Source organism: Arachis hypogaea, chromosome 9 (genome assembly GCF_003086295.3).
Source record: "Arachis hypogaea cultivar Tifrunner chromosome 9, arahy.Tifrunner.gnm2.J5K5, whole genome shotgun sequence".
Lineage (NCBI taxonomy): Eukaryota > Viridiplantae > Streptophyta > Magnoliopsida > Fabales > Fabaceae > Arachis > Arachis hypogaea.
In genome coordinates this window covers 25031371-25058056 of record NC_092044.1, presented here as the reverse complement: position 1 = coordinate 25058056, position 26686 = coordinate 25031371, and the positions used below count along the sequence as shown (strand labels likewise).

At 38.5% G+C, this 26686-nt stretch overlaps 1 protein-coding gene across 10 annotated transcripts; it reads right to left on the bottom strand.

Annotated features, from left to right (window-relative positions):
• Positions 1–15053: 15053 nt before the first annotated feature.
• On the bottom strand, positions 15054–21922 carry LOC112710721 (uncharacterized). 10 transcript variants are annotated; one of them, XR_011865572.1, is made up of 9 exons: positions 21515–21887; positions 20796–20973; positions 18338–19114; positions 18023–18255; positions 17521–17646; positions 17154–17339; positions 16800–16937; positions 16326–16714; positions 15054–15277 (listed from the first exon to the last, which is right to left on the bottom strand). XR_011865572.1 is itself a non-coding variant. In XM_025763110.3 (8 exons), exons 3-8 carry the CDS (start codon positions 19029–19031, stop codon positions 16391–16393), a joined length of 1701 nt encoding a protein of 566 aa, XP_025618895.1. In that variant the 5' UTR covers positions 19032–19114; positions 20796–20973; positions 21515–21898; the 3' UTR covers positions 15604–16390. The 10 variants fall into 10 exon arrangements, 4 of the variants coding, with proteins under 4 accessions (XP_025618895.1, XP_072058871.1, XP_025618894.1 ...); XR_011865573.1 differs by lacking the exon at positions 15054–15277 and adding an exon at positions 15604–16246 and having other exon boundaries at positions 21515–21890; XR_003156972.3 differs by lacking the exon at positions 20796–20973 and having other exon boundaries at positions 21515–21894.
• Positions 21923–26686: the final 4764 nt, after the last annotated feature.

Here is a 26686-nt window from a genome sequence, read left to right as displayed (position 1 = left end):
ATCGAATGGCACCCTGCAGACTGCGTGATGCGCCAGTTTGGATACGCACAACCTCCCCCGCAAGGAGCAAGGGACATTCCACTGGACCAGCGTTGCATCGCTCTTCGCGGAGTGCAGCTTCATGACTGGAATGTTTTGCATGGGGCATGGATAGCGGAGTGGGGCAACAGGCGAAACACTCGACTGCGGGATCTGCACCCCCTTCCGACCTAGGACTTTATACCGACCATGGAGTATCAAGATTGGTACGTGGACTCGTTCGGACATATGCTGAGATTGTTGGAGTATGTTCCTCAGCATCTATAGCCTCATGTACCTCAGGGTCCACCTCAGCATGCACTATTTAAGCCTTTTCCTTATTATAAATCACAGCCATCGGACCACAGTCATGGTAGCTATCACACTCATCACAGTGATTCCAGCCACCACAGACGTCGTAGTCAGCACAACCAGCACTCTCAAGGCAGCCACCACTTTTAGCACAGCCAGCACCCTTAGCCCAACCACCTAGGCCGGTCCAGCTAGTTGCATCAGCCCATACCGATGATTCCAGCCGATCATGATTGGTTTGACTTTTTCGTCGGCTATCACAAAGATCAACAACTACAGAATTGGGCCAATGCTAGTTTGGGTGGTTAGTCAGATTTCAGTGCTATGCATTCACCGTCAGGGTCGGCTGACTCACATAAGGCATCAACAGGTATGGGCCATGGTTTGCGGGGTCCTGCTTCCGACCACACGTTAGGGGTTGCGTCGTGTGATAGTGGTTTCCTTCAGCAGGCATACACAGTTGTTGACAAGTACAACCTCGGTGCATCTGCTTCGGCAGAGGCAGGTGGGTCTGACGCTCCAACAGATGCAGATGGGTCCGCTGCTCCGGGTATGGATGATTCAGTTCCATGTCACCCATATGACCTACGAATGGAGCGAAATCCGCCTGATAGGTATACTCCGTCGCGGTTCGGTCAGGGCATGATGGGTTAGGGATTGAACTTGTTGGCTCGAAACAAGTAAGCATATGGTTTAGGGTTTTTAGATTTAATCCTAAGAATTAAGTTAATGTAATTTGTATTTAATGTTCTGTATATTGACCTATGTAATTCGTAGTTAATCTTTTGTATATTTACTTCACGAAGGCAGTAAATGATAATATTAACCTGACATTAAATATCAATGGATAAACTCAAATTTAAAAATACAAATACGACTAACATAAAAAACATCAACTGACAAAATGCAAATTTAAAAATACAATCACGACGAAAATAAAAAAAACATTCACCCGCCCCCACTCGGTCCATCATGCTGAAGACATCGACTCTGACTATGACCGTGAGCACCACAGAGACGGCATATCCGAGGATCACGCATGTCGCGTGAGTCCATCTCATTTAAGTATCGGGTCAATTTGGGGCGACCTTTCGATGTTCGCCTCAAGGCGGGATTAGCGACCAATGTGGGTCCCTCATATGCAGGCCATGTCTCGGGATCACCTAACGGTGTGAACTCAAATCTATATACCTTAGGAACCTCTGTCATCTTGTACGCGTCATGCACATACAGCTGCCAATCGAGACGCTGGTTAGCACAGCAAACAATAACATGACAACATGGTAGTCGTTCCACCTGAAAGTGCCCACAGTCACATGTTCGTCGCGTAAGATCAACAACTGACACCATCCCGCTAGTCATTTTGCGCACCTCAAACACCTCATTTCGTCTGTCAAACTGGTGCACAACTATATTCCCAACCTGTTGCATATTTGCCTCTATCCGCTGTTGTGAAAATACGGAGTAAGTAAATCCAGCACGCTTGTATTCGTGAGTCTCGGGACGCTTCCGCGTAAAAGGTTCATTTAACCTCGATAATATGTTGCTCGAACCAGCGCCAACACAGGTAGATTACAGGCACCCTTCAACATTGAGTTAATGCACTCGACAAGGTTCGTCGTCATATGGCCCCATCGATGTCCCTCGTCGAATGCCAATACCCAATGTATGAGTCCAATGGCATCGCACCACCTGGCAGATGCCTCGCCTCGCTCTTCTAACCTCTTATAGTTGATGTTGTACACCTCCACCGTTCTTGAATACCCAATATTGACAACAAGCTTTTGCAAGGAATGGACTTTGAATGCTCTTAGGAAGTTGTGACGATTGAATTTTTGCCGGTATAGAAATTATCAAGTAATCAATCGTAGTATAGTCTAAACCGACGCAAAATCCATTATCAAACAAATCTACAATCTATAACCGAGAGTATTAGTCCCGAGTCGTTCTTCCCTAGGAATGCTACAAGGATGCATGTATTGGTTAAGTGATCTTTTTGTGGCTTGAAGAATGTGGCATAAAAGCGTGAATAAAAGAAAACAACAATCAATCAATATTAAAAGTCTTGGCCAAGGTTGAACATTGGAAGTTCCATCACTATAATTTCCTTCAATTGTGATAACAAAGGAGTGTTGCTTCACTTAGTCAACCCCTAATTATAGAGGAAAGTCAAGTAAAAGTAACTAACTCAAGTCACAAGTCCTAGTCTTACCCTAGGGAAGTCTAGCTTTAGTGCACTCTAAGTCAATTAGCAATTCTCAATTCTTAATCAACAATTGACATCCATTATTCAAGTGTTTCCAATGACTCAACCACTAGGCCAAGTGAGGGAATACTACTCCATATCTAAAGTTGGCATTTTCTCAAACACTTGGAGAGCAAGGATGAAAGACATAGTAAAAATGGAGAGAAAAGAATAAGAATCAAAACAATTCAACACAAGAGATCAACAACAATCAACAATGAACAACAATGAAAATGAAATCTTCAATGAATCAATAGAATCCAAAACAACAAAGTCAAATCTAAGATTTACAAGAATTGAACAATTACAAAACACTAATGAGATTAGAGAAGAGGATCTACAACATGAGCAAAGTAAATTGAGTGTTGTAATAGATCTCACCAAAGAATGGTTGAGAATTGAGAAGATGAAGATGAATCCTAGAGAGAAGTTGGAGTTTCTCTCTCTACAAATGTAACTAACTAAAAATATCTACCTAATGATCTAAAATTAGTCTATGGATGTGAATGTGTGTGAATGTGTGAATGAATGTCAATCCCCTTCAATCCTTGGCTCTTATATGCATTTTGGCGCCAAAGTTGGTTGCTGAAACCTTCCAAAATCGCCAGGCACGTGTTGTAATAAAAGAATCACGTGCGGACTACGACGCGTGCGCGCACGGTACGCGTGCGCGTCCTCGGCCAATTCTGCGATGTGCGCGCGAGCGCCTTGTGCGCGCGAGCGCCTTGTGCGCGTACGCGTGCTCGGCTGAGATCAACTCTTTGGCTTTTCGTGCTTCTCTCCACTTGCATGCTTCCTTCCTTGCTTCCTTTGATCCATGCCTAGCCTATTTCATCCTGAGATTACTAGCAAACACATTAAGGCATCTTATGGAATCAAAGAGAAATTAGAAGTCATCAAAATAAGGCTTACAAAGCATGTTCTTACACTTAAGCACAAATATGGGAGAGATAACAAAACCATGCTAATTCATAGGCTAAATGTGACAAAAGGTTATCAAGATGCTCTGAATTCAATACAAAACAAACCGTCAAATTGGGGTTTGTCAACCTCCCCACACTTAAACCTTAGCATGTCCTCATGCTAAAATAGGAAGGAACTAAGGGTTATGACATTTATTTGAATGCAACTAAACTATGTGAGTCCTATCTAAATGCAACTACCCTAAAATAAATGCAAATGCTTAATTCAAACACATCAAATTGCCAAGAGAGTATGTGTAAGCACAAGGGCTAGGTAATAGGAATTAATTCCAACCACAATTGTATTGAATTATCAACAAGAATTTAAACTTGCAAGAATATAGATAATATGGGTGAACACATGTGATTGAACTTTTGAACCCTCACCGGATATGTATATCCGCTCTATTCACTCAAGTGTTTAAGGGTCAATTCACTCAATTCTCTTCTAATCAAGCTTTCCAAAATTTGATTTTCTTCTAACAATCAACATTTATTCAATGCATGCATACATTCATCATGAGATCTTTCATTTAGGTTGTAATGGGGTTAGGGTCAAGGTAGGATCATTTATGGTTAAGTGGACTAGGATTTGAATCTTTGATTAGCATAGACTTTCCCACCTAACTATATGATGACCTATACAAATTCAAACTATTCTAACTACCCATTCTTCACTTTTTCTTACATATTCATGCATCCTTATTTGATTTATAACACTTATGCATTGATTCCTTTTTATTGACTTCACTTTGGGGCATTTTGTCCCCTTTTTATTATTTTCCTTCTTTTTCTTCTTTTTCTTTCTTTTTTTTTTCTTTTGTTTTTCTCAAATTCACTTTTATTTCTCTTTTTTTTCTTTTTTTTTTCTTTTCATTTCTTTTTCTTTTGTCAAGCTATATACAAGAACATCAATGCACAAGGTCTATTCATTTAATCAATACAAGAATATGTACCCAATTCCTAAACATGAAGGTGTACTACCCCTTTTATCCCATCCAATGTTCCCAAGCCTCACCAACCTGAATAATAAACACCTCTCACTAGCCTAGGCTAATCAAAGATCCAAACAAGGACTTTTCATTGGTTTTCCGCCTTGGGCTTGTAATGTGCTAAAATGAGAATAAGTTGGTTAAGCATAAGCTCAAAATTGGCTAACAATGGAGAATAAAGGGTTGGCTATTTGGGTAAGTGGCTAATGAAGTAATGGCCTCAATCATATAAATGCATAAATACAAGAAATAAATGGACATATAGAATCAAGCAAATCAAGGATTACAATCATAGAAAGAGAATAAATTCACACAAGAATGGAAAATAAATGGTTATAAAGTGTAACCACATCAATAGGCTCAAGTCTCACAAGCTTGTGTTCTCAATTCAATACATGCTTCACAAAGTATGAAATTCAAGCAAGTTCCATTAAAAACTTTCTTTCAATCAATTGGGTTGATGCCCTATATTTGAACTTCTTGAAAACTTTCAATATTTGAATAAGCATTGTTGTGATTGAAAAATTCAAAAATTTTCTTAGTTCACCCTTTCCCTTTTTCACTTAAAATCAATTTCTTATACAAAAAGGGTGACTAAATATTTACAATTCAAGTATGATTTCTAATCACAACCACGAATTAAAAAGAAAAATATGCAAAAACGTATAAAGAAAGATTCAACTAAAAGTAAAAGTATGAAATCTATCATCTAAAACATCTAAAGATATCCATAAGCATCAAAGTATCTAAAATCCAAAATAAATCTAAAATAAGCAGTAGAAGTATCAAGCAGTAAAAGTATCCAAAATAAACTCAAAATACATCAAATGTATACAAAAAGTGTGCAAAGTAAGATAGCTAGCAAAGTGTTCACCGGTATCTAATGATGCCACCGGCTGCCTCCCCACACTTAAGATTAAGCATCGTCCTCGATGCTAATCCTGAGGATCAGGGATAGGTACACCGGTAGGCTCTGGCTGTGGCTGAGGTGGTGCATCCATATGTGCTGGCTCATCTATTCGAAACGACGCGGGCGCGCACCTTGCGCGTCCGCGTGCATTGAAGAATCTAGGGGCCTACGCGTACGCGTACAGCGCGCTTAGGCGCGGAAGATCGAAATGGGTAAAGACGCGTGCGCGTACCGTGCGCGCACGCGTGAAAGGAGTTGGGCTGTAGGCTTAAGGTTGGCCCATAGGAGGCCTAACTCTCTGGTCAATGGCCTGGTGGTTGCACTACCTATACCTGCGCGTACGCGGCATGTACGCGGCCGCGCGAGCTGAATTGGGCCAGGGGCTTAAGGATGGCCCAGAGCTGGCCTAACTCTCTGGGGCTTGGCGCAAGATTTTGCAGCAGCAATTCGACGCGTACGCGGAAGTTGCGCGCACGCGTGCTACTCCCTATGTTTGTATGGCGCGCACGCACGTAGTGCGCGTAAGCGTGAAGTGAGTTGGGCTCGAGGCACAACGCTGGCCTAGGAGAGGCCCAACTCTCTGGAATATGGGTGGTGATGCATCCGCTCATGGACGCGTGCGCGTGCAGTGTGCGCGCGCGTCCACCCCCCCTTTTTTTTGTGAAAAGGATAATGCCTAAAAGCTCTGCTTGCCCAAAAACTCCCTATGGTGCCTACAACTCCTTATTTAGTCAAAAACCTACACTTTCTAAAATGCAAGTTGGTTTTGAGATTTATTCTATTTCTACTAATCACAACATATATGTCAATATTCTAGCTACTAATATATACAAACAAGCTAATTATGATATGCAGACCTACCTACAATGGCAACTCAAATCACTTATTAAACAAGGTTAGAAGAGAGTGGAAAGAGTTTACCATGGTGGGGTGTCTCCCACCTAGCACTTTTAGTTAAAGTCCTTAAGTTGGACATTTGGTGGAGTCCTTGCTAGGGTGGCTTATGCTTAAACTCTTCCTCGAATCCCCACCAATGTTTGCACTTCCAATAGCCTCCGGGATCCCAATTTAAACGTACAAGGCCTTCAAGGGGGCCTAAGCAAGTAACAAGGCCCTTAAGTTGATAGTGGTCTATGTATGTTCCGGGGTCCCATACTTTATTTGTTAACTCCTTTTCTTCTTGATCTTCATGCTTCCTATAGGGTGACAAACTTATTGAATTCTCCTTGTGACTCATACTCATCATCCTAATCCCATTGAATTTGGCTTCACTCCACCTTTGAGATTTAAAGTTTGATATTCCATCCTTTATGCACCTTGATTCAATTTGTCCACCGACATCTAATCCGTTCTTACTCTCTAGCCCACAAAGAGCTCTAAGTTGGCCGTCCGTTTCTAACAATGCATATTGGCATGGGGCAAGAAAATTAAAGGATGAGATGATTACCCACTCAATTTGTGATTGGGACGGCGACTTAGCAAGGAAGGTGTCCAATGGTCTTGACATTGTAGGTTCCACTTCCTTTGGCTCCTCCATGATGATTTCCATTCTTTGATAACTCATTTTGAATTCTTCTTGTTTGCTAACTTCCTTCAAACCTTTATCATTGATCAAGTCATGTGTCGGAGGTTGCGCACCCTCTTTAACATTGATTTCACATTCGATGGGGGAAGCTTCAACAAGATCACCATTGTAACTTGATGTAGAGTTATTTTCGTTGATGGAACTTCCTTCTTGTTCAACCTCCTCTAGGTCTTCTTCCACTTCTTTATTTTCAACAATCTTCATTTCCTCCGCTTGTTGCAACATACGCTCCATTTCCTTGTACTCAACTTGAGACTTTAAAGTCTCCCTCATACCTCCCTCTTTGGTTGCTTTCTCACAATCATCCGTGAACTCATTTCGGTTGTGATATGAATCCCAAGAATCTATCTTTTGACGGATGGTCGCCTGAAGTCGGTCCATTTCTTCCTTGAAACGATCCCTCAATTCTTATTCCGCTTTACTAACATAAGTAGGATCATTCCTTGAAGAATGATACCAAGTGTATCATTTATGGGGGCTTGGGTGGGAGGGTAAAAATGTTGGAGTGGTGGTGATTCAAGGGTTGCTTGTTCATAATCGTCATAAGGATATGCATAGGGGGAATATAGATTTGGATCATATGTAGGCAATTGGTGGAAATAAGGTGTGGGTTGAGAATATGGTGTATAGAATGGTGGTGGTTGAGAGGTATAACCATGATACGTATCATCATATCCATAGGAATGATATGCATTATAGGAAGGATTACCATCATAGTAACTTGAAGGGGAAGGTTGCCATGGTGATTGCTCATATGGATACGGCTCCCCTCCTGAGAATTCGTCTATCCCATAATGTGAGCCATCATTCAAGTTTTCATCGCCTATAAAGTAGTCATAGTCATATCCAAAACCACAAGGACGAGAGTTCATAGTGGCAAATAGAAACAAAACCAATAGAGATCTAAAACTAACAAAAACTAACAAACAAACAAAAGACAAACATATTCACAATATTCACATATTTACATTAACCAAAAACATGGCACTCATGCGCATTCCCCGGCAACGGCGCCATTTTGACGATTGAATTTTTGCCGGTATAGAAATTATCAAGTAATCAATCGTAGTATAGTCTAAACCGACGCAAAATCCATCATCAAACAAATCTACAATCTATAACCGAGAGTATTAGTCCCGAGTCGTTCTTCCCTAGGAATGCTACAAGGATGCATGTATTGGTTAAGTGATCTTTTTGTGGCTTGAAGAATGTGGCATAAAAGCGTGAATAAAAGAAAACAACAATCAATCAATATTAAAAGTCTTGGCCAAGGTTGAACATTGGAAGTTCCATCACTATAATTTCCTTCAATTGTGATAACAAAGGAGTGTTGCTTCACTTAGTCAACCCCTAATTATAGAGGAAAGTCAAGTAAAAGTAACTAACTCAAGTCACAAGTCCTAGTCTTACCCTAGGGAAGTCTAGCTTTAGTGCACTCTAAGTCAATTAGCAATTCTCAATTCTTAATCAACAATTGACATCCATTATTCAAGTGTTTCCAATGACTCAACCACTAGGCCAAGTGAGGGAATACTACTCCATATCTAAAGTTGGCATTTTCTCAAACACTTGGAGAGCAAGGATGAAAGACATAGTAAAAATGGAGAGAAAAGAATAAGAATCAAAACAATTCAACACAAGAGATCAACAACAATCAACAATGAACAACAATGAAAATGAAATCTTCAATGAATCAATAGAATCCAAAACAACAAAGTCAAATCTAAGATTTACAAGAATTGAACAATTACAAAACACTAATGAGATTAGAGAAGAGGATCTACAACATGAGCAAAGTAAATTGAGTGTTGTAATAGATCTCACCAAAGAATGGTTGAGAATTGAGAAGATGAAGATGAATCCTAGAGAGAAGTTGGAGTTTCTCTCTCTACAAATGTAACTAACTAAAAATATCTACCTAATGATCTAAAATTAGTCTATGGATGTGAATGTGTGTGAATGTGTGAATGAATGTCAATCCCCTTCAATCCTTGGCTCTTATATGCATTTTGGCGCCAAAGTTGGTTGCTGAAACCTTCCAAAATCGCCAGGCACGTGTTGTAATAAAAGAATCACGTGCGGACTACGACGCGTGCGCGCACGGTACGCGTGCGCGTCCTCGGCCAATTCTGCGATGTGCGCGCGAGCGCCTTGTGCGCGCGAGCGCCTTGTGCGCGTACGCGTGCTCGGCTGAGATCAACTCTTTGGCTTTTCGTGCTTCTCTCCACTTGCATGCTTCCTTCCTTGCTTCCTTTGATCCATGCCTAGCCTATTTCATCCTGAGATTACTAGCAAACACATCAAGGCATCTTATGGAATCAAAGAGAAATTAGAAGTCATCAAAATAAGGCTTACAAAGCATGTTTTTACACTTAAGCACAAATATGGGAGAGATAACAAAACCATGCTAATTCATAGGCTAAATGTGACAAAAGGTTATCAAGATGCTCTGAATTCAATACAAAACAAACCGTCAAATTGGGGTTTGTCAAGTTGCTGCCGATGTACCTTATACAAAACATCCATGATGCTCTTGGAGGTTGCCAGTCACCTCCGGAACGATTTACTGCTGCCCAAATTAACTCATGCCGGTCTGAGATTATACCCACACCGTCTTTTCTGACAACATGCATTCGCAGATTCCTGAGAAAGAAATGCCACGGATCAGTTGTCTCCCCTTCCACCGGCACAAAAGCAATAGGCACAATGTTCTGGTTCCCGTCTTGTGCAACAACAACCATAAGTGTATCTTTGTATTTTCCGTATAGGTGTGTGTCGTCAACCTGAACTATGGGCTTGCAATGCCTGAATGCCCTAATACATGGATTGAAACTCCAAAATACGCGATGAAGTATTTTTACACCGTGCACCTCTTCATTCCCGTTGTACAGTGGGCGTGTGTCTATTTGGACAACTGACCCAGGCATCTTCTGAACCATAACCGAGAGCCACCATGGCAAGGTTTGGTAAGAATCCTACCAACCACCAAAAAATTTTGCTATGGACTTCTGCTTTGCCTACCAAGCCTTTCGGTAACTGATGGTATAGTTGAACCTTGACTGGACTTCCGCTATTATAGATTTCACCTTGATGGACGGATCAGTCTCGACCAACGGTGTTATAGCCTCAGCAACGGTATCCGAGTCCAACTTGGAATGATCTTGTGAAATCGTTCCCATTGAGCACGTGTGCCTACCATTCTATCTGCGTATCTCCCAACAACCTTTTTTCCGTATCAAGCTGGCTCAGATAAGCCAGTCGCACCTACACCCATATATTTTACATTTTGCATAGAACGTCTGTGGCTCAGACTCATACACATTGTAGTCAACTCCTCTAGAGATAGTGTAACTTCTAATTGCTGCCACGACTGACTTTCTTGATCTGTATTCCATTCCAATTCGGAACTCTCTGTCCTCAGGATCAGCAACGCCTATAAAAAGCAGAAATCATCATTCATTAATCAATCCAAAGTATAAATTAACAAAAACATATTATCCAGTCATCACATACCTATGTTTGCATATTCCAGAAATTCCGGTGCATGCATGGCGTCGAGATCTAACTCATGCACGAAAGGTAGCACGTTCATCGGTTGACTGATCGAGGGATGAACCACTATATTCTCCGCTGCTGTCTTAACTCCCACATCACATTCCTCATCTTCGTCGCCGGCTTCATAAGTGGCTTTAAAGTCCTCTTCGCTCTCACTATTCATTCCCTCGTACACTGCATCTCTATCATCCTCTATATCTAAATCATTTTGAATCCCTTCTGCCTCTACGGTTTCAAACTCAACATACAGCTCAATCTGTGACTGTCGTATCTGAGTCTGTCGGTGAGTTTGAAACATATTCTGCATACTTTCTTCGTCAGTGATTGGCATGGTATCAAACTGTATTAGACCACCAAAAACTACAATCGAATTCTGGTATAGAATTTCGCTCACTCTCATTAACGTACCGTTCTCCAGGCTTTGACAGAGACCATTCTAAAGCTCCATTAACGTCTTGGTGCATGGAACCACAAACGAAAATGAATTCTGGCACACAAACCTCACTCCCTCATGAGTATTACGTATTATCTCACTGTTACGATACACCACCAAGTTTGTGATACCCTCCATTACACTACCAACACACTCAAAGAACACTCACACACTCTTACTCAGAATGAAAATGGTATCGAGCTCTGCCTTATATAGAGGGGAGCATTCACCACACCCCCCACGTGCTGACTGCCTCAGCCAACCACACTTTGCCACGTGTCAGCACGCCCCCACGTGCTGTTTGAGTGAGCCAACCACGCTTTGCCACGTCGACACTCCCCCTCGTGATGACTCAACACGCCCCCCACGTACTACTTGAGTGAGCCAATCACGCTTTGTCACGTCATCACGCCCCCCGGCGTGTTGAGTAAGCACGCCCCCCACGTGATTCCTACTCCGATCAACCAGATCGTGCCACGTCTCTTCACGCCCCCCACATGTAGCAAGTAATACGTCCCCTGCGTGTTGACCTTCCATCTAACACGTCCACCTAGGAGTAATACACAATGTTCCTCCATTTTCAGCCAAAACATCACCATCTATTCCATATTCAAATTTTTGAGCCAAAAAAATATTGGAGGCGATTTTAATTTTTTTTTTTTACATTTTAAAAATAGAAATTGTTGGATCCGATCTGAATAAATTCAAAAATCACTTACTGCAATTTAACTCGCCTTGAAATTGCTGGGGTGATTTTTCTTTCTCTTCCTAATCTGTGAATGAGTGTATTACACTTTCTTATCTCATATGTGTGTATTTATTTTAACAAAGTCTTTCCCATATAAAAGTTATAAAAGAGTAATTTTGTTATTTTAAAAATTAATAATATTATTTTTGTATTGTGTATTAAAAATAAATTTTAAATATATCAATACACTAATATTTCAATAATTTTTAATTTTTAATTTTAACTTTAAAAATTATATGTAATATATATAATTAAAATTAATAGTTAAAATTAACTAAAATCCAATATACCGATATACTTAAAAGCTTTTCAATATATACTACAATGCTATACATATTGTTGCAAAAGATTTATTTATTCATTTGATCTCAACTTTTATTACGATTTAATGATAATCCTTAAGAGCATTTCTAACAATACTATAGAGAGTGCCAATTAGCTGTTTTGTCAAAAGTAAATGAATTTTTTTTTTTTTTTGGTAACCGGGACTAAACCAAGAAAGGAAAATTACGTTAGAACAACATCATGGAGCATGGTAACTCCCTCACTATCTATAGTCAAAAGCTGTTTCAGCTCTAATGGTGTGACATATCTAAAAGTAAATGAAATTTATCCGTTGGAAAAGAGAGCAATTGGACAGGAGCATCCTCAGAGGGACTTGGTTATGGAGAAAGGTGGCCAATATATGCTCCTCATATATCATGAAATTTGGAGAAAAATTTAAAATAAATGTGAATCGGATAAAGTAAGCATTGGAGCAATCACATGATATTATACTAATTACACATACTTTTAGTCTCACAATTTTCAGAAATTAATTTATGAATGAATTAAAAAATGGTGATATATTGGTATATTGATACATAACGTGTTATACACAAATGTGGAGCTGTTATATTCAGATCTGCAAAACGCAAGCTACATTTTGTAAAAAACGAAAAAAAAATTGTTATAAAAAAAAAACAAAAGCTGCGGGAGAAAGAATCATGTCCCGAAACATGGACCTTTATCTTCTGTATGCAGACATCTTCAGCAGGTTGACCACCTTAAAAAACTCCAAATGCAGACACATACTTTTAGGATAATAATAATAAATAATATTATTTAATAATGTTTTATTTTTTATTATTTTATAATAATTTATTATTATGATAAATAATAATAATATTGTTAGGTAAATGAATTATCATTATCTTGTTCTTATTGAATTTTTAATATAATAATAACCGTTATTATTAATATATTATTAACATAGTATAATTTTTAGAAACTTATTATTAGGGTTAAGTACTGAAATCGTTTTTAAGGTCTGAGGTCAAAATCAAAATCGTCTCCGACCTTTTTTCGTTATTAAAATCATCCTCAACGTTCAAAAACGCTTTAAAATCATTCTTTTTACCAATTTTATTTTTTTATTACCAAACTACCTCTCAACCCCTCATTAAAAAAATTATAAAATAAATAAATAAAAGTAAAGAAAGGGATAGATACAGAGAAGGGGGTGGGGAGAGAAAGAAAAGGGGGGGGGGCGAGAAAAAGGGGGCAGGGGGAGAGAAGGGGACCGCCGCACCACCGCCCGCCGCCTTGCCACCCTGCCACACTGCACCACCACCACCACCTCCATCTTCTTCTTCTTCTTCTTCTTCTCTCCTCACCGCCGCCACCGGTCTTCATTACCGTCGCCGCTCTTCGCTGCCGCTGCCGCTCTTCGCTATCGCCGGTTTTTCGTTTTTGGTTTCTTGTGGTTTCTGGTTTCTTGTGGTTTTTGGTTTCTGGTTTCTTGTGGTTTCTTCTTTTCTTCTTCTTCTGTGAACTGGATTTTTGTTATGGAATATCTATAATTTAATTTTTTGTGATTTGGCTTAAATTTGAAATATTGTTGTTGCTGAATTTGTTAATTATTGTTCAAAGTGAATTTGTTGATTATTCTGAGTTATGATTTTCTGAGGTGGGAGTGGTGGTGGTTTCTGGTGTTGATGATGATAGTGGGGGTGGTGGTGGATTCTGTTTTGAGTTTTGTTATTCTTCTTCTTCTTCTTCTTCTTCTTCTTCTTCTTCTTCTTCTTCTTCTGATGATGATGATGACCATGATGATAATGGTGGTGGTGGTGGTGGGTTCTTGTTCATCTTGTACTTCCTTTTTAAATTTTTTAATTTATGTTGCTAATTTTGGATCTGAAATTATAGTTGATGATTGCTGAATTGTTTAATTTGAAATTTTTGCTGATTTGATTTTGATTGTTGCTGTTGGTGTTGCTGGATTGTTGGTGGTTATGGTGTAGCGATGGTGATGGTGATGATAATGCAGAGGGTTGATGATAATATAGAGGGTAGTGGTGAAGGGGGAGAGACTTTTTAATTTTTGTTTAAGGGCAAAATTGTTGATTTGATTTTGATTGTTGTTGTTGGTGTTGCTGGATTGTTGGTGGTTATGGTGTAGCGATGGTGATGGTGATGATAATGCAGAGGGTTGATGATAATACAGAAGGTAGTGGTGAAGGGGGAGAGACTTTTTAATTTTTGTTTAAGGGCAAAATTGTCCGAAAAATTTTATTTATGGACAAAAGGACGATTTTATAACGTTTTGTAACGTTTGGGAATGATTTTAATAACAAAAAAAGGTCAGGGACGATTTTGATTTTCACCCAAAACCTTAGGGACAATTTCAGTATTTAACCCTTATTATTATTAGTAACCTTATTATAATTATTATTGTGAGTAACGCTATTATTATTGTTATTGTTGTTGTGATAATTATAGTTGTTGCTAGTTATTAAAAAAAATATTAATAATTATGATGTAATATAATTTTTTTTTTGCAGACGATTGGAAATTTGTTGTCTAGAAAATTTGATCCGCCAGAGACCTTTAATGAAAGAGCTACGACGACACTAGCATTTACTAGGTTTCGACACATTTCATGAGTAGGCAAAATGAGAGGCCATTCTACACTCTTGAGTGCCTTGGGGAACAATGGAGGCCAAAACCCACACGTTTCACCTTCGAGTAGGCGAAACGATAGTGACGCTGGAAGACGTGATACATATACTTAGCCTTCCGATTAACGGGTAAATTGGATAGCAGTCACCAGTTTTTTGTGGATAACGGCATCGCTTGTTTTGGTCAGCAGCTGGGTCGAACGATCACGTATTGGGCAAGATAAATCTTGCATGAGTTCAACGATGCAGAGACACTGAACCGTGTAACACACAAAAGTCTATTGAGCGGTACGTCAGGACGCACATTTTCTGCGTGCTTGGTACAGTGGTGTTTCCAGATAAGTCTACCACATCTTTAAACTCAAAGATTTTGTCTCTACTTTGAAATTTTCATCGAATTCCAGTGTACAGTTGGGAGACAGCTAGTCTAGCACATCTATACAGATCATTGTGTCGTGCATCACAGTACAATTGTAAAAAAATGAATGGGCCACTGATTCTGTCTTTTGTTTGGACATGGGAACGTATGCCATCCATGGCCCCAATTCCGCACAATGAAACGCAACCTGCGTTTTTCGCTGTCCAAAAAAATTTAAATAAGCCCATCTCAGAAACGCAACCTGTGTTTTACTTTCAAAAGAGAAAATTTAAAAAATCCCATCTAACAAACGCAACCTGCGTTTCTTGCTTTTCTCAAATACCTAAAAATTTTCAAACGCTGCATGCTGAAAAACGCAAGTTGCGTTTTGTTTACTTCCAAAAACAAAAAATAGAAAGTAGTGGAAAATGAAAAACGTAAGTTGCGTTTTTTGACTGACACCCATTGCAGTTAAAAAACTTGCTACACGTCCATTTCATTACATAACACCATAATGATTTTCATATAAAAAAAATCAGCCCACAATTTCTTCCAATCTTTTCTAATATTTTTCAAATTTCTCCAACAAAAATTTTTCTAATATTTTTGTTCAAAAAATAATCCAAAAAAGATACCCAACATGAGCATCATCAAAATATAATTCATTATTCATGTAATATAAATATACACACAATGTGGCATCTTTTTTTTGGGTAAAGTATATTTTTGATCCGTGAAATTTGGCAAAAGTTTCAAAAATACCCCTAAGTTTTATTTTGTTTCAATTTTGTCTTAAAAGTTTTCGATTTGCATCAAATATATCTCCGACAGCTAAATTTTCAAAAAATTTAAGACCAATCCAACAACAATGCATGACAATTATGTTCAATTTACTTGTGTTGAAAGTTGTTCCTATAAAATTGTTTGGTCCTAAATTTTTTAAAAAAGTAGCCGTCAGGGATATATTTGATACAAATCGAAAACTTGTGGGACAAAATGAAAACAAAATAAAAATTAGAGGTATTTTTAAAATTCTTGCAAAGCTTTAAGGACAAAAAACATATTTTACCTTTTTTTTAGAGTTACCCAAGTTAAATAAATTTATAAAAAAATAGAGAGAAAATAAAAAACAGGCAAGCAAAAAGAAAAGAGAGCCCAACTGCCCAAGCAAGACCATCCAAGGCTCCAACTGCAGCAGAGAGTGCACCTCAGAAGGGAGAGTAACTACTAATTATAGCATTACATGTTAAATAACTCTACATTCTTACCGCAATGTTGAAATTTCTTGGAGAATGAGGTGTTGCTACCATCCTTCCATTCAAAGTCAAAATTGTCATTCAACTAAGACGCTTCTCTTGTCAGACACCACCCTTTCAGCTCTAGAAACCGGATGGCTACTCTTGCTGCTACTACTACTACTACTACTACTACCAGTTGCATCTTTCTTACCGACGGAACGTTGCATGATTCTTATGGGAATTCCACCCAAATCGAAATCTTCCTTCAAGGATTTTGTTAAGAACCTGATGTCTGTGTCTGAGAGCTGAGTCTTCCCACGCACAAATGCAACAAACGTAGGTGGCCGAGCCTTGACCTGAGTGAAATACTTTATCTTTGGCTGTGCTGCCTGGTCTTTCCATGAATGCCGACTCATAACCTGATCAACAAACGAGAGAGGAGAACCAAAGTAAGAAAAAGAAAATTACTGCCAGATTCAAGTGATTTTAGATGAAGTTTATTGCCTTTTGCAACCAACGGTTAAGGCGAGCGGTAGGTAATCTTGAACACCATTTTTCGTATGTGTCAATGACCCGGTTCAAGACAGCAGTTCGGCCCCTTCCCTCCAGAGCTGAAATGAATACGACTGGGATTCCTGTTATCTGTTGACAATTGCCAAAAATCAATGCTGAATCACAGAACAGAGGACAAGTCTTGTTTATTGTTCAGTGTTCATCCTCAATTTTCTTCTGTTTGGAAATCATTGCCAATTATAGCATCATGTCCAAATACCTAATTCTGACATCTAGAACACTTCAAAGCCTGATGTCAAACACAACAATCTAGAATTGATGTCAAGCTTTGTCAAAAAGACAAACCTGGGGTATAACTGTTTGAATTTCTTTAAGAACAGCCTCCATAACCTTCTCATAGGATGATGTTTTGTCTTTGCCTCTAAGAAGGTCCATCTTGTTCACAATCACAACCAAGCCGCGCCCCTCTTCCACTGCCCTTCGGGCTATAACCACTTCAGCATGCGTCATACTTCGCCTAGCATTTACAATCTGATATACAGACATGAGACAACTAAGAAAAATAAGACTCCCTAGTTCTCAATCACAAAAATGTCTTTTTAGCTTAAACTTCTGGTTTGTGAACACTGAACAGAAGCAAATGAAGTAAATTACAACAATAGGGTTTATGAAAAAATGCAGTTGTTCAAAATGTGCAATATGTACACCATACCTCTTCTGCATCTAGCACCAAAGCAATTATATGAGCTCGGAGTAGACTCTTTCTTGATTGCATAATGCTCAAGGATGCTGCTCCTTTCTCCTGTTTTGTCCTGTGCAACCACCCAGCAGTATCAACCTGAATGGCAGAAAACCAAGACAAAATTCAAACATTTTTACAATACTAGATGTTCACTTAGGAGCTATTTATTACCCCTAAGGCAAACCATGTCAGCCTGACTATCAACCATCTTTTGTCAAAATATAGGTACCAATGCTGACAATTTATACTCATTCCAGCTTACAGATTCTGTTATGTTCAATGATTAAACATATAACTGATGTACCAAGAAAATATATGAAAAGAAAATTGAAATTATTGCAAGTTGGGAATGATTTTATCATGAAGGCCAGGCAATATATTACAACCAACATCCTGCTTTTCTCTGTTATTGATCTTCAATTCTATTGATAGTCCTAACATAAGTCCATAACCAAGTATCTAGGGAACGTACCAGATAAATTGTTCTTCCTTGAAATTCAAACTCTGTCCTGATTGAGTCTCTTGTGAGACCAGCTTCAGGACCCACAAGAACACGATCTTCTTGTAACAACGTATTGAGTAAGGTTGATTTCCCAACGTTTGGGCGCCCTACAATTGCCAACTGCAATGGAAGCTTACTTTCTTCAATCTCAGGGGTGCTACCATCCCCAATGCAGCTATTGTCGTGATCACCGTCATCTAGGTCTATATTAACAAGCATGAATGCAAAATTAGATGGCAACAAACAATGATGGAATGCAATGCAGCGAGATTAGCATTGAGTTACCATTGAGGAGACGAAGCATATGTTGGTGGAGCAGAGGTCTAAGACAGTGATAAAGGTCCGGCATACCAAGGCCAGTCTCGGCAGATATAGCAATAGGATCCCCGAATCCTAACCGGTACAATTCATTGGCAGCAGAGGCTAGCGAGCCATCAGAATCAAAGAGTGATTCGGATTTATTCATGGCAACGATGGGTTTGATTTGAGGAGCATGCCTGCGGAGCCACTTGGCAACCTCCAGATCAAGAGGATGAAGTCCAGCTCTTGCATCAGTGATGAAGAGAGCCAAGTGAGAGTTGTGTAAGACATTAGCAGTAATAGAAGCAGTTCGGTGGAGGATGGTGCCGGAACATGCTTGGGCTTCAAGGCCTGCAGAGTCCAACACTCTGAAGCGAAGGTCACCCAACTTGGCAAGTCCCTCTCGGATGTCACGTGTGACATGGTCCTCCGGGGTATTGTATACCAGAGCCTCCCTCCTCCGAATTAAACGGTTAAACAATGCAGACTTTCCTACGTTGGGACATCCTATAATCAGCACCCTTGGGAGGTGCTGCACTTCAATTCGAGTAAAATCCAGAGAAGACTTCTTTTCATGGGTGCAGAAGCACCTGGGAATCACATGAAGGGAGGTGAAGGAAGGTGTAAGGTTGCGGCTGCGAGTGCCAGTCCTAACTCTCAGAAGCACTAGGCGAAGCATTCTATCAACCAGGTGGTGCACGTCACCTAAATAACTCTATCATTCATATATCCATTCTGAGAGCATATGGCAATACTATCTTCCTATCACACAGCCAAAAACATAAATTAGCAAATAATCTTTCAATCTTATACTAAAATATTCAAATTTCAATGATAATCCTAAATTAGTTTAAAGCTTCAATCAGACCAAAACCATAATCGGCAAAATTTATGTTCATTTTCATAGATGGATTCACTTTCAATCCCAAGGAGGCACATATTATAAAGAGAGCCATAAATAAACAAATAAATAATGTAATAAACTCACAAAGTTAATAAACAGAGTGGCAGTATAAATAGATGTAATAAACAGTAGTGGCAGCGAAAGCAAAGCGGCCAGGGAGACGAGAACAAAGAGCACGCAAGTAACGGGATAGGAAGAGAAGGAGAGCAAGGCATTGGGGGAAATTGCGTGGGGAGAACAGAGGCAGTGAAGGTGAGAGCAGAGCAGTGGCAGCGACAGCACAGCAGCGGCGCTGAGACTAGCTGGCGTGGGTGCTGACGCGGACAGTGGGTATTAGAGATAGAAACTTATAAAGTGAGTGAGGCTTATGAGCAAGGTTCTGAAAACCAAATCGGTCATCGAACCGTTCTAACTACTGATTTACTGATTTATTGGTTTGACCGTAATTCAACCGAAATAATCGTTTCATAATAAAATAATAATAAAATATATAAATAAATCCAAAAAACATAATCATAATTTAATGTAAACCTTAAAATGTCATCTAAATTAAAAAGTATTACATCAAACAAAATGTTATAAGCTCATTCAAGTACAAATTCAAAAGTCAAATAACAAAATTATAACAAATGTTTTTTAATTGATACTATCGTTTATAACTAAAACAAATATAAGTTATCAATCAGACACAAATTATACAAGGACAAGAACAATTATAAGTTTATAACACAGCAACCCAAGAAGGCAACAAATTATAGCAAATTATAAGATAGAAACAATTAAAAAGTTATAGCAAATTATAATAAAACAAGAACACGAACATGAACTAAAAATCACAATAACAACAAGAACAATTAAAACACAGTAACATCACACCACCACCAATAGGAACAACTAAAACACAGCAACAAAGTGAGAATAACTTGATAAGTGTATCCTCAAAGAATCAAAGGCTAAGCTTCCATACACATAGTGGTAGCTACTATCACTGGGAAAGTGAATAACACCCAAACGAAGGAACCTTCAATCACAGCTTAAAACAAAATTCACAATTCCCTCAAATTGAAGCAGCAAGCAACTTGAAAAGGAAAGCACCAAAAACCAACTTCCAAGTAAAAGATTCACATCACCCGTCCCAACCAGAAATAAAACCAAATCTCAAGAACAAAGAGATCTAAAACAGTGATCATTGAAGGGGAAAAACCAAGGTTCTGAGAACTGGTTCGGTCATCGAGCCGTTCTAGTCACTGGTTCACTGATCCAACCGGTTCAACCGTGGTTCAACTGAAGAAATCATTTTATAATAAAATAATAAATAAATTATAAACACAACCCTAAAAAGGAAATGCAATGTGATCAACTTTACTCTCGTCATGTTTGCATCACTTTTATCTACTCTTTAGCTGATATATCATGTAAAACTTGCAAATTTTCCTAATCATATCACCATTCCTTACAAGTAGAAAAGTTGCTACAACTATTTTTGTTATAACACACTTCAAGAAAAACCTGGAATACAGTTTAGCAGTCAACTCTTACGTTTTCCATTTGAACATAAGTCCCATGTTCAAGTAGCATTAAACCAGAGCTGTACAGCCATAACCAAGAGCCCTTTAATCTGGAAATTTAGAATTGATTTCCATGAAGATCTATCTATTAATGACTTGCATCTAAAGAGGCTTGAAATTGGGAAGAACACAATTGAGGTAATCCATATCTGAAATCAATAATTCGTCAAGACAATCACCATCTAAACACAATTAAGTCACCAAAACAGTTAAACACAACACAGCAGCAGATCACTACGCAAAAAAATCACAATATACAGAACAGCCAGCACATCATACGCAAAAAAATCACAACATACAGAACAGCAACACAGCCTGAGCTAATCAATAATCAAATAATCATTCAATAAAAAGTTAAACGCAGAAAACATTCAATGATCATCCAAATTTCAATAATCACAATCTAAGTACAATTAAATTTAAATCATAAAACAAAACAGTATAACCCAACACATAAAATCAGTAAAGAATCAGAGCTAATCACTAATCAGTAAAGAACCAATAATCAATGAAGAACCAGAGCTAATCACAAGACATTCACTAATCAATAAAATCACAACACACAAAACCAGAGGTAATCAGAGACCAGAGCTAATTACAGACCAGAGCTAATCACAGAAAGAGAGCATAAAAAAGAAAAAAAAAGAACAACTGAACAAGTGAAGAACAAGCGAGCACTGAGACACTGACCTTCGAAGACGACGCCGACAGACCGTTGATTGACGGACGACGCCAACCAGACGACGGCGAGAAGATGAAGACGAGGGCTGGGCCGAGCTCGCAGAAGAAGAGAGCAGGGGTTACTCCTCATGGGACCAGTGGCTACACAGACGGACGGCGGCCGAGCCCGACGGACGGAGGGCGGCAGCGGCTCGACGGACGGGCGGCGGCAGTGGCTTTAAGAGATGCTAGGGTTGGAGAAGGGGGAGTGACTGTGATTCAGAGTTATGCTTGAGGTTGAGAGGAGAGGAGAGAAGAGAGGAGACGAGAGAGAAGTGAGAGTGAGAGGCATGGTTCTAGGACTCTACATGGATTGAATAATATTTGCACATTTGTTGTAATCGATATTCGATCTGAATTTTGTGGGTATTATTTGATATGTAGAACTATCAGATTGGATGAGTGATATCTACAAATCCGAATATCCGCAAGTCTCATATAAATAACATAGTTTAAGAAAGTAAACATTAATGTGATATGAATTTTAGTGTGTTATTTTATAAATTTTGTGATATCTTGTTTTTAATTTTTTATGTTGTACTTCAACTTAGAATAATTAAACTTAAATCTTGTGTTATTATTTTTTTTGTTATTCAAGAAAACTTTTATTGATAATATTTTAGGAGTAAATGGGCTTAAACAGGTGAAAAATAAATTTTATGCTTTTTTTGTAAAAATAGTCAAATAGAATCTTAAAATAGTTCTTTTTTAAATTATGCGGATATACCCGATATCCGATCTGATCCGCAAGTATGCGGATCGGATCGGATCTGGCCTGAAAAAATGCGGATATCGTATCCGATCCGATCCGATGAGTGCAGTGCGGATCGGATAGAGTTTTAGGCTATATCCGATCCAATCCGATCTTTGTGCAGCCCTACATGGTTCAGTATTTTTGCCAAAATGACGCCGTTTCTTTCAAACTAGCCGGTTCCCGGTCCATTCTAACCTGTCAGGATTGGCCAGTTCAGTGATTCTCCATCGGTGTCTAACTGGATTGTTAATATTGTCAGTCTGGTCTGACTTTTAGAACCATAAAAAAACCTCATAAATCACCTTTCACTATTTCATAAATTCAAACGCAAATGAGGGAGACAGAGTATAGATGAGGAACTCAAACTAGGATACACAGGTGATGGAACTGGAACAGACGACAGTTGGAGCCCGACGGAACAAAAGCGACATAGCGAAAGTGGAACAAAGGTGACGTGGCTGAGACGATTCGAAGAGTTGCGATGGCAAAGGGCGACTGGAGCATATTCGAAGGCGATGCTAGGATGGTGACAGCAACATAGCTTGAAGAAGAGAGAAGAGATTGAGGCTAAGGATTTTTTGGGTCTCGGAGTGAGTATCTCACCAGGAGGAGCTAAGGGGATTTGTTTTTTTTTTTCATTTGAATAAACTTTCATTTCTGCCCTACCTATGAAGTTTCAGATCGCTAACAAATCTAACTAAAAACAAAATAAAACTGACTTCGTACCTATAAAAGATAGGTTTGGATCGATAAAACTACCCAAGTCTTAAATTTTTTTTTCAAAATTCATAAATTATCCCTCGTAATCTAAATTCTCACATTCCAAATTTTCAACCTTTAACCCTTTACCCCCACTATCCTAATTCTTAACCTTTACCAGCCCCATCCAAATTTTTTTATCGTCCAATTCTCAATGCCAACTACTATTATCGTTGTCGTCGTTGTCGTCATCGCCGCTACCGCCACTACCACTACTAATGCCACGTTAAAAATGTGTTCCACAATCTTTAGATCATTTCCCAATAAACCAACTGTTCTTGTGCGTTTTGTTGTCCTTTTAGTATTGGTGTTACTGTGTCATTTTCTAAACAAAAAAAATAAAGGAGGAGGACCTTCGTCACCTATTTTCTTAGTTCTGCTATCACTAATCATCATTCATACCATGAATTCACTTTTTCTCTTTTCCTTGACAATTTCAATGTTAGTTCTGCTTCATCAAGTAAGGAATCCAGGAAGTTTCAAATTCAGATTTTGAATATATGCTTTTGTATTCTCTCAAAAATTTGCTCATTAAATTAATAGTCCGTTCAACCAATTTGTAAAATAAAGTTGAAGGGATTTTCCTATGCTTCGTCGAACATGGCAATGGATCACGAAGAAAATGTTGCCAACAATAAAAATTATGTTTCATCATTTGAAAAATTGTCTCTCTCTTCTCTTGATTTATTAAGGGAAGGTGGATATATGCATGAAGGACTGGGTGAAGAAAGAGGAGGCAGTAGTAATGGTCATGGTGGCGACGACGGTGGCAGTTGCGGTAGTGGTAGTGATAAAGGGTTAGAGATTGTGGTAGTGGTGGATTGAGAATTGAGGGTGAGATAGGATAGGTCAAATAGGTAGTTCAGGAATTTCGGATAATTTGTTAGAATTTGGATAGTTTTATCTAATGAAATCAATCTTTTATAGCTAGAAATGGTAGTTTACTCTTCTTTTTTTTCATAAAATAGCAAAATGACGTCGTTTAGAGGGTATTAGGCAAAAATGGCCAATTCTCGATTTGGTTCAATTGGCCGATTCTGAGCCAGTTTAGTGTTTCGTCATTGATTTTTGAAGCAAGCGATTATGCATATCAACCGAACCGATGCACTCACTGATTCTCGATTTGACTAGTCCAACCGATTGGTTCGAATCGATTTTCAAAATATTGCTTATGAGTGAGATGAGCTAGCTTAATAAACAATAATGCTCAACAACCAAAAAGTGGGATTTTTTAAATAAATATAATAAAAATAAAGTATAATTATGCAATTCCTTGATAATTTTGGTTACATATACATCTATAACATCTATATCATTATATAATGTAGATTCTTAAGTTTGGTATCCAATTTTCACTCTTCCTATATTACTTTACAAATATCTTTTTTTTATAAACAATGGGATAAAAGTGCCCCAAAAAATCAAATTATACAATCATTATTTTAAAAAATATTATTCTAACCAAATTTACAAAGAAAAGAAGAGAAATATAAGAGGTATAAAAAGAAAATATATGACAACTATATTGTAAATCATGCCTATGTAAGACTAGTCTATCAAAGAATTCTCTTTTCTAAACTCATGTTGGAGGCTCCAACTCTCCAATCTGCTGCAATGATTCTTAATGACCAAGATCAAAGGACCCGAGAAATGAAGATCAATTAAATCTTGAAGACATATAGTCACAGCTACTTTTGAGTTAACTTCTATCTCCACATGAGCGAAACTCATATTCAACGCCAAATTTCACCCCTAAAGGATGCTCCAGAGCTCAATAAACGTCACTGTACAGGTGCCCAAGTTGGTAATATATGCTGCTAAGAATTCCTCTTCATGATCCCTGAGGATTCTTCTACATGCTGCCTTCCCATCCTTCATCACAGAACCATCTGAATTAAGTTTAATAGCCGAGGGTTTAAGGAGTAGCTAACATACATGTTTCTCCATGAAGTCATCCACCATCCTCCTTACCTGAGACAATTTAATTTGGACCAAATTATAGTCTTTGGCCAAATAGAGAGCTAATTCACAAATCTTTCCATCATCAAGGACTTTATCTCTTTCAAAAATAAAATTATTCATACAAAACCATGGTGAATTTATAGTGCTAGCAAAAGGAGGAGTTATAGGATCCCTTTAATGTGGGATTGAAGAGATAATTCACTAATAATCAAGGGACTAGAGATAAGGTGAAAAAGTTACTTGAGATCAGCCTTCGGTTTATGTTCTTCCACATCCTATGTGCAACTTTACAATTACATAGAACATGGAGAAAAGACTCAAATGAAGATCCACAAACTGCACAAATTATCTAAAGTCATATGTTTTCTAAAGCGAAACTCATTTGTCAACAGTGCATCCGTAGTAACTAACCAGCAAAAACTCTGAATTCTTCGGGGTGCTTCAAGCCTCCAAATCTTAGAGTAAAGTTCGACCTTATCATCCTCCAGAGGTTTAAGTATAGACTAGAGTTAAATCTCAATTTGGCCCCTGAAATTTGGCTCAAGACTCAAAATGATCCCTACAATTTCATCAGCCTCAATTAGAACCCCCCAAATTTGCAATTGTGGCTCCGGCTTGCCCTTGCTATCATCTTCGTCACCGTAAAGCTAATGTGGCACAGTGTCATGACACGGTGGACTATACTAAAACGACGGTGTATAGCTTCGTGCCCAAATCCTATTGAAACTACGTCGTTTCACTTGTTTTGGTGGTTAAAACTCTTCGTCTTCTCATTACGACGATCATATTCTTCTTCTTCTTCTTCTTCTTCTTCTTCTTCTTCTTCTTCTTCTTCTTCTTCTTCTTCGTTTTTCCTAATGCGTTGCTGTGAAATCCAAAGGAGTTCCTTCTAGTCATTCTGAAAATCTATGCAAACTTGGAGGTTTTGGCAAGAGTGGAGAAACCACAAGCACAAGTTCATACAGAGGTTAGTTACAAAACTCATTGCTACCAATGCGCTATGTTCTACTTCTTTAACTTTGGATGCTGATTTTTCCTGTATTTTGTTAATAAACTGTTGTGGTTAATGTGCACATGCAATGTAGGACTTAGGGTTTGATGCTGCTTTTTTTTTAGTTTGCTACAAAGTTAGTTTTGTTGATGAGTGACATATTAGTTGTTTGTGGGTCTAGGATTAATGTTGTAATGGAAAGATTTGACAGTGGTGCTTTTGGGATGGTTTCCTATGAATGTCGTATGCATAAAAATTAGTCTAAATTTGTTTGAAATTTCTTTGCAGATGGATGATCATATAACCATAGTATTTCATTATGGAGGTAGGTTTGTTACCAAGGAGGATGGTAATGTAGCATATGTTAGAGACAACACTGTGGTGCACAAAATTGTGATCATCAATGGCACCATCAACATGGTACGCTCAATTGCAATCTCAGCTCTTTATCACAACTTCGCACAACTAACCAGCAAGTGCACTGGGTCGTCCAAGTAATAAACCTTACGCGAGTAAGGGTCGATCCCACGGAGATTGTTGGTATGAAGCAAGCTATGGTCATCTTGTAAATCTCAGTCAGGCAGATTTAAATGGTTATAGATGATTTATGAATAAAGCATAAAATAAAGATAGAGATACTTATGTAATTCATTGGTGAGAATTTCAGATAAGCATA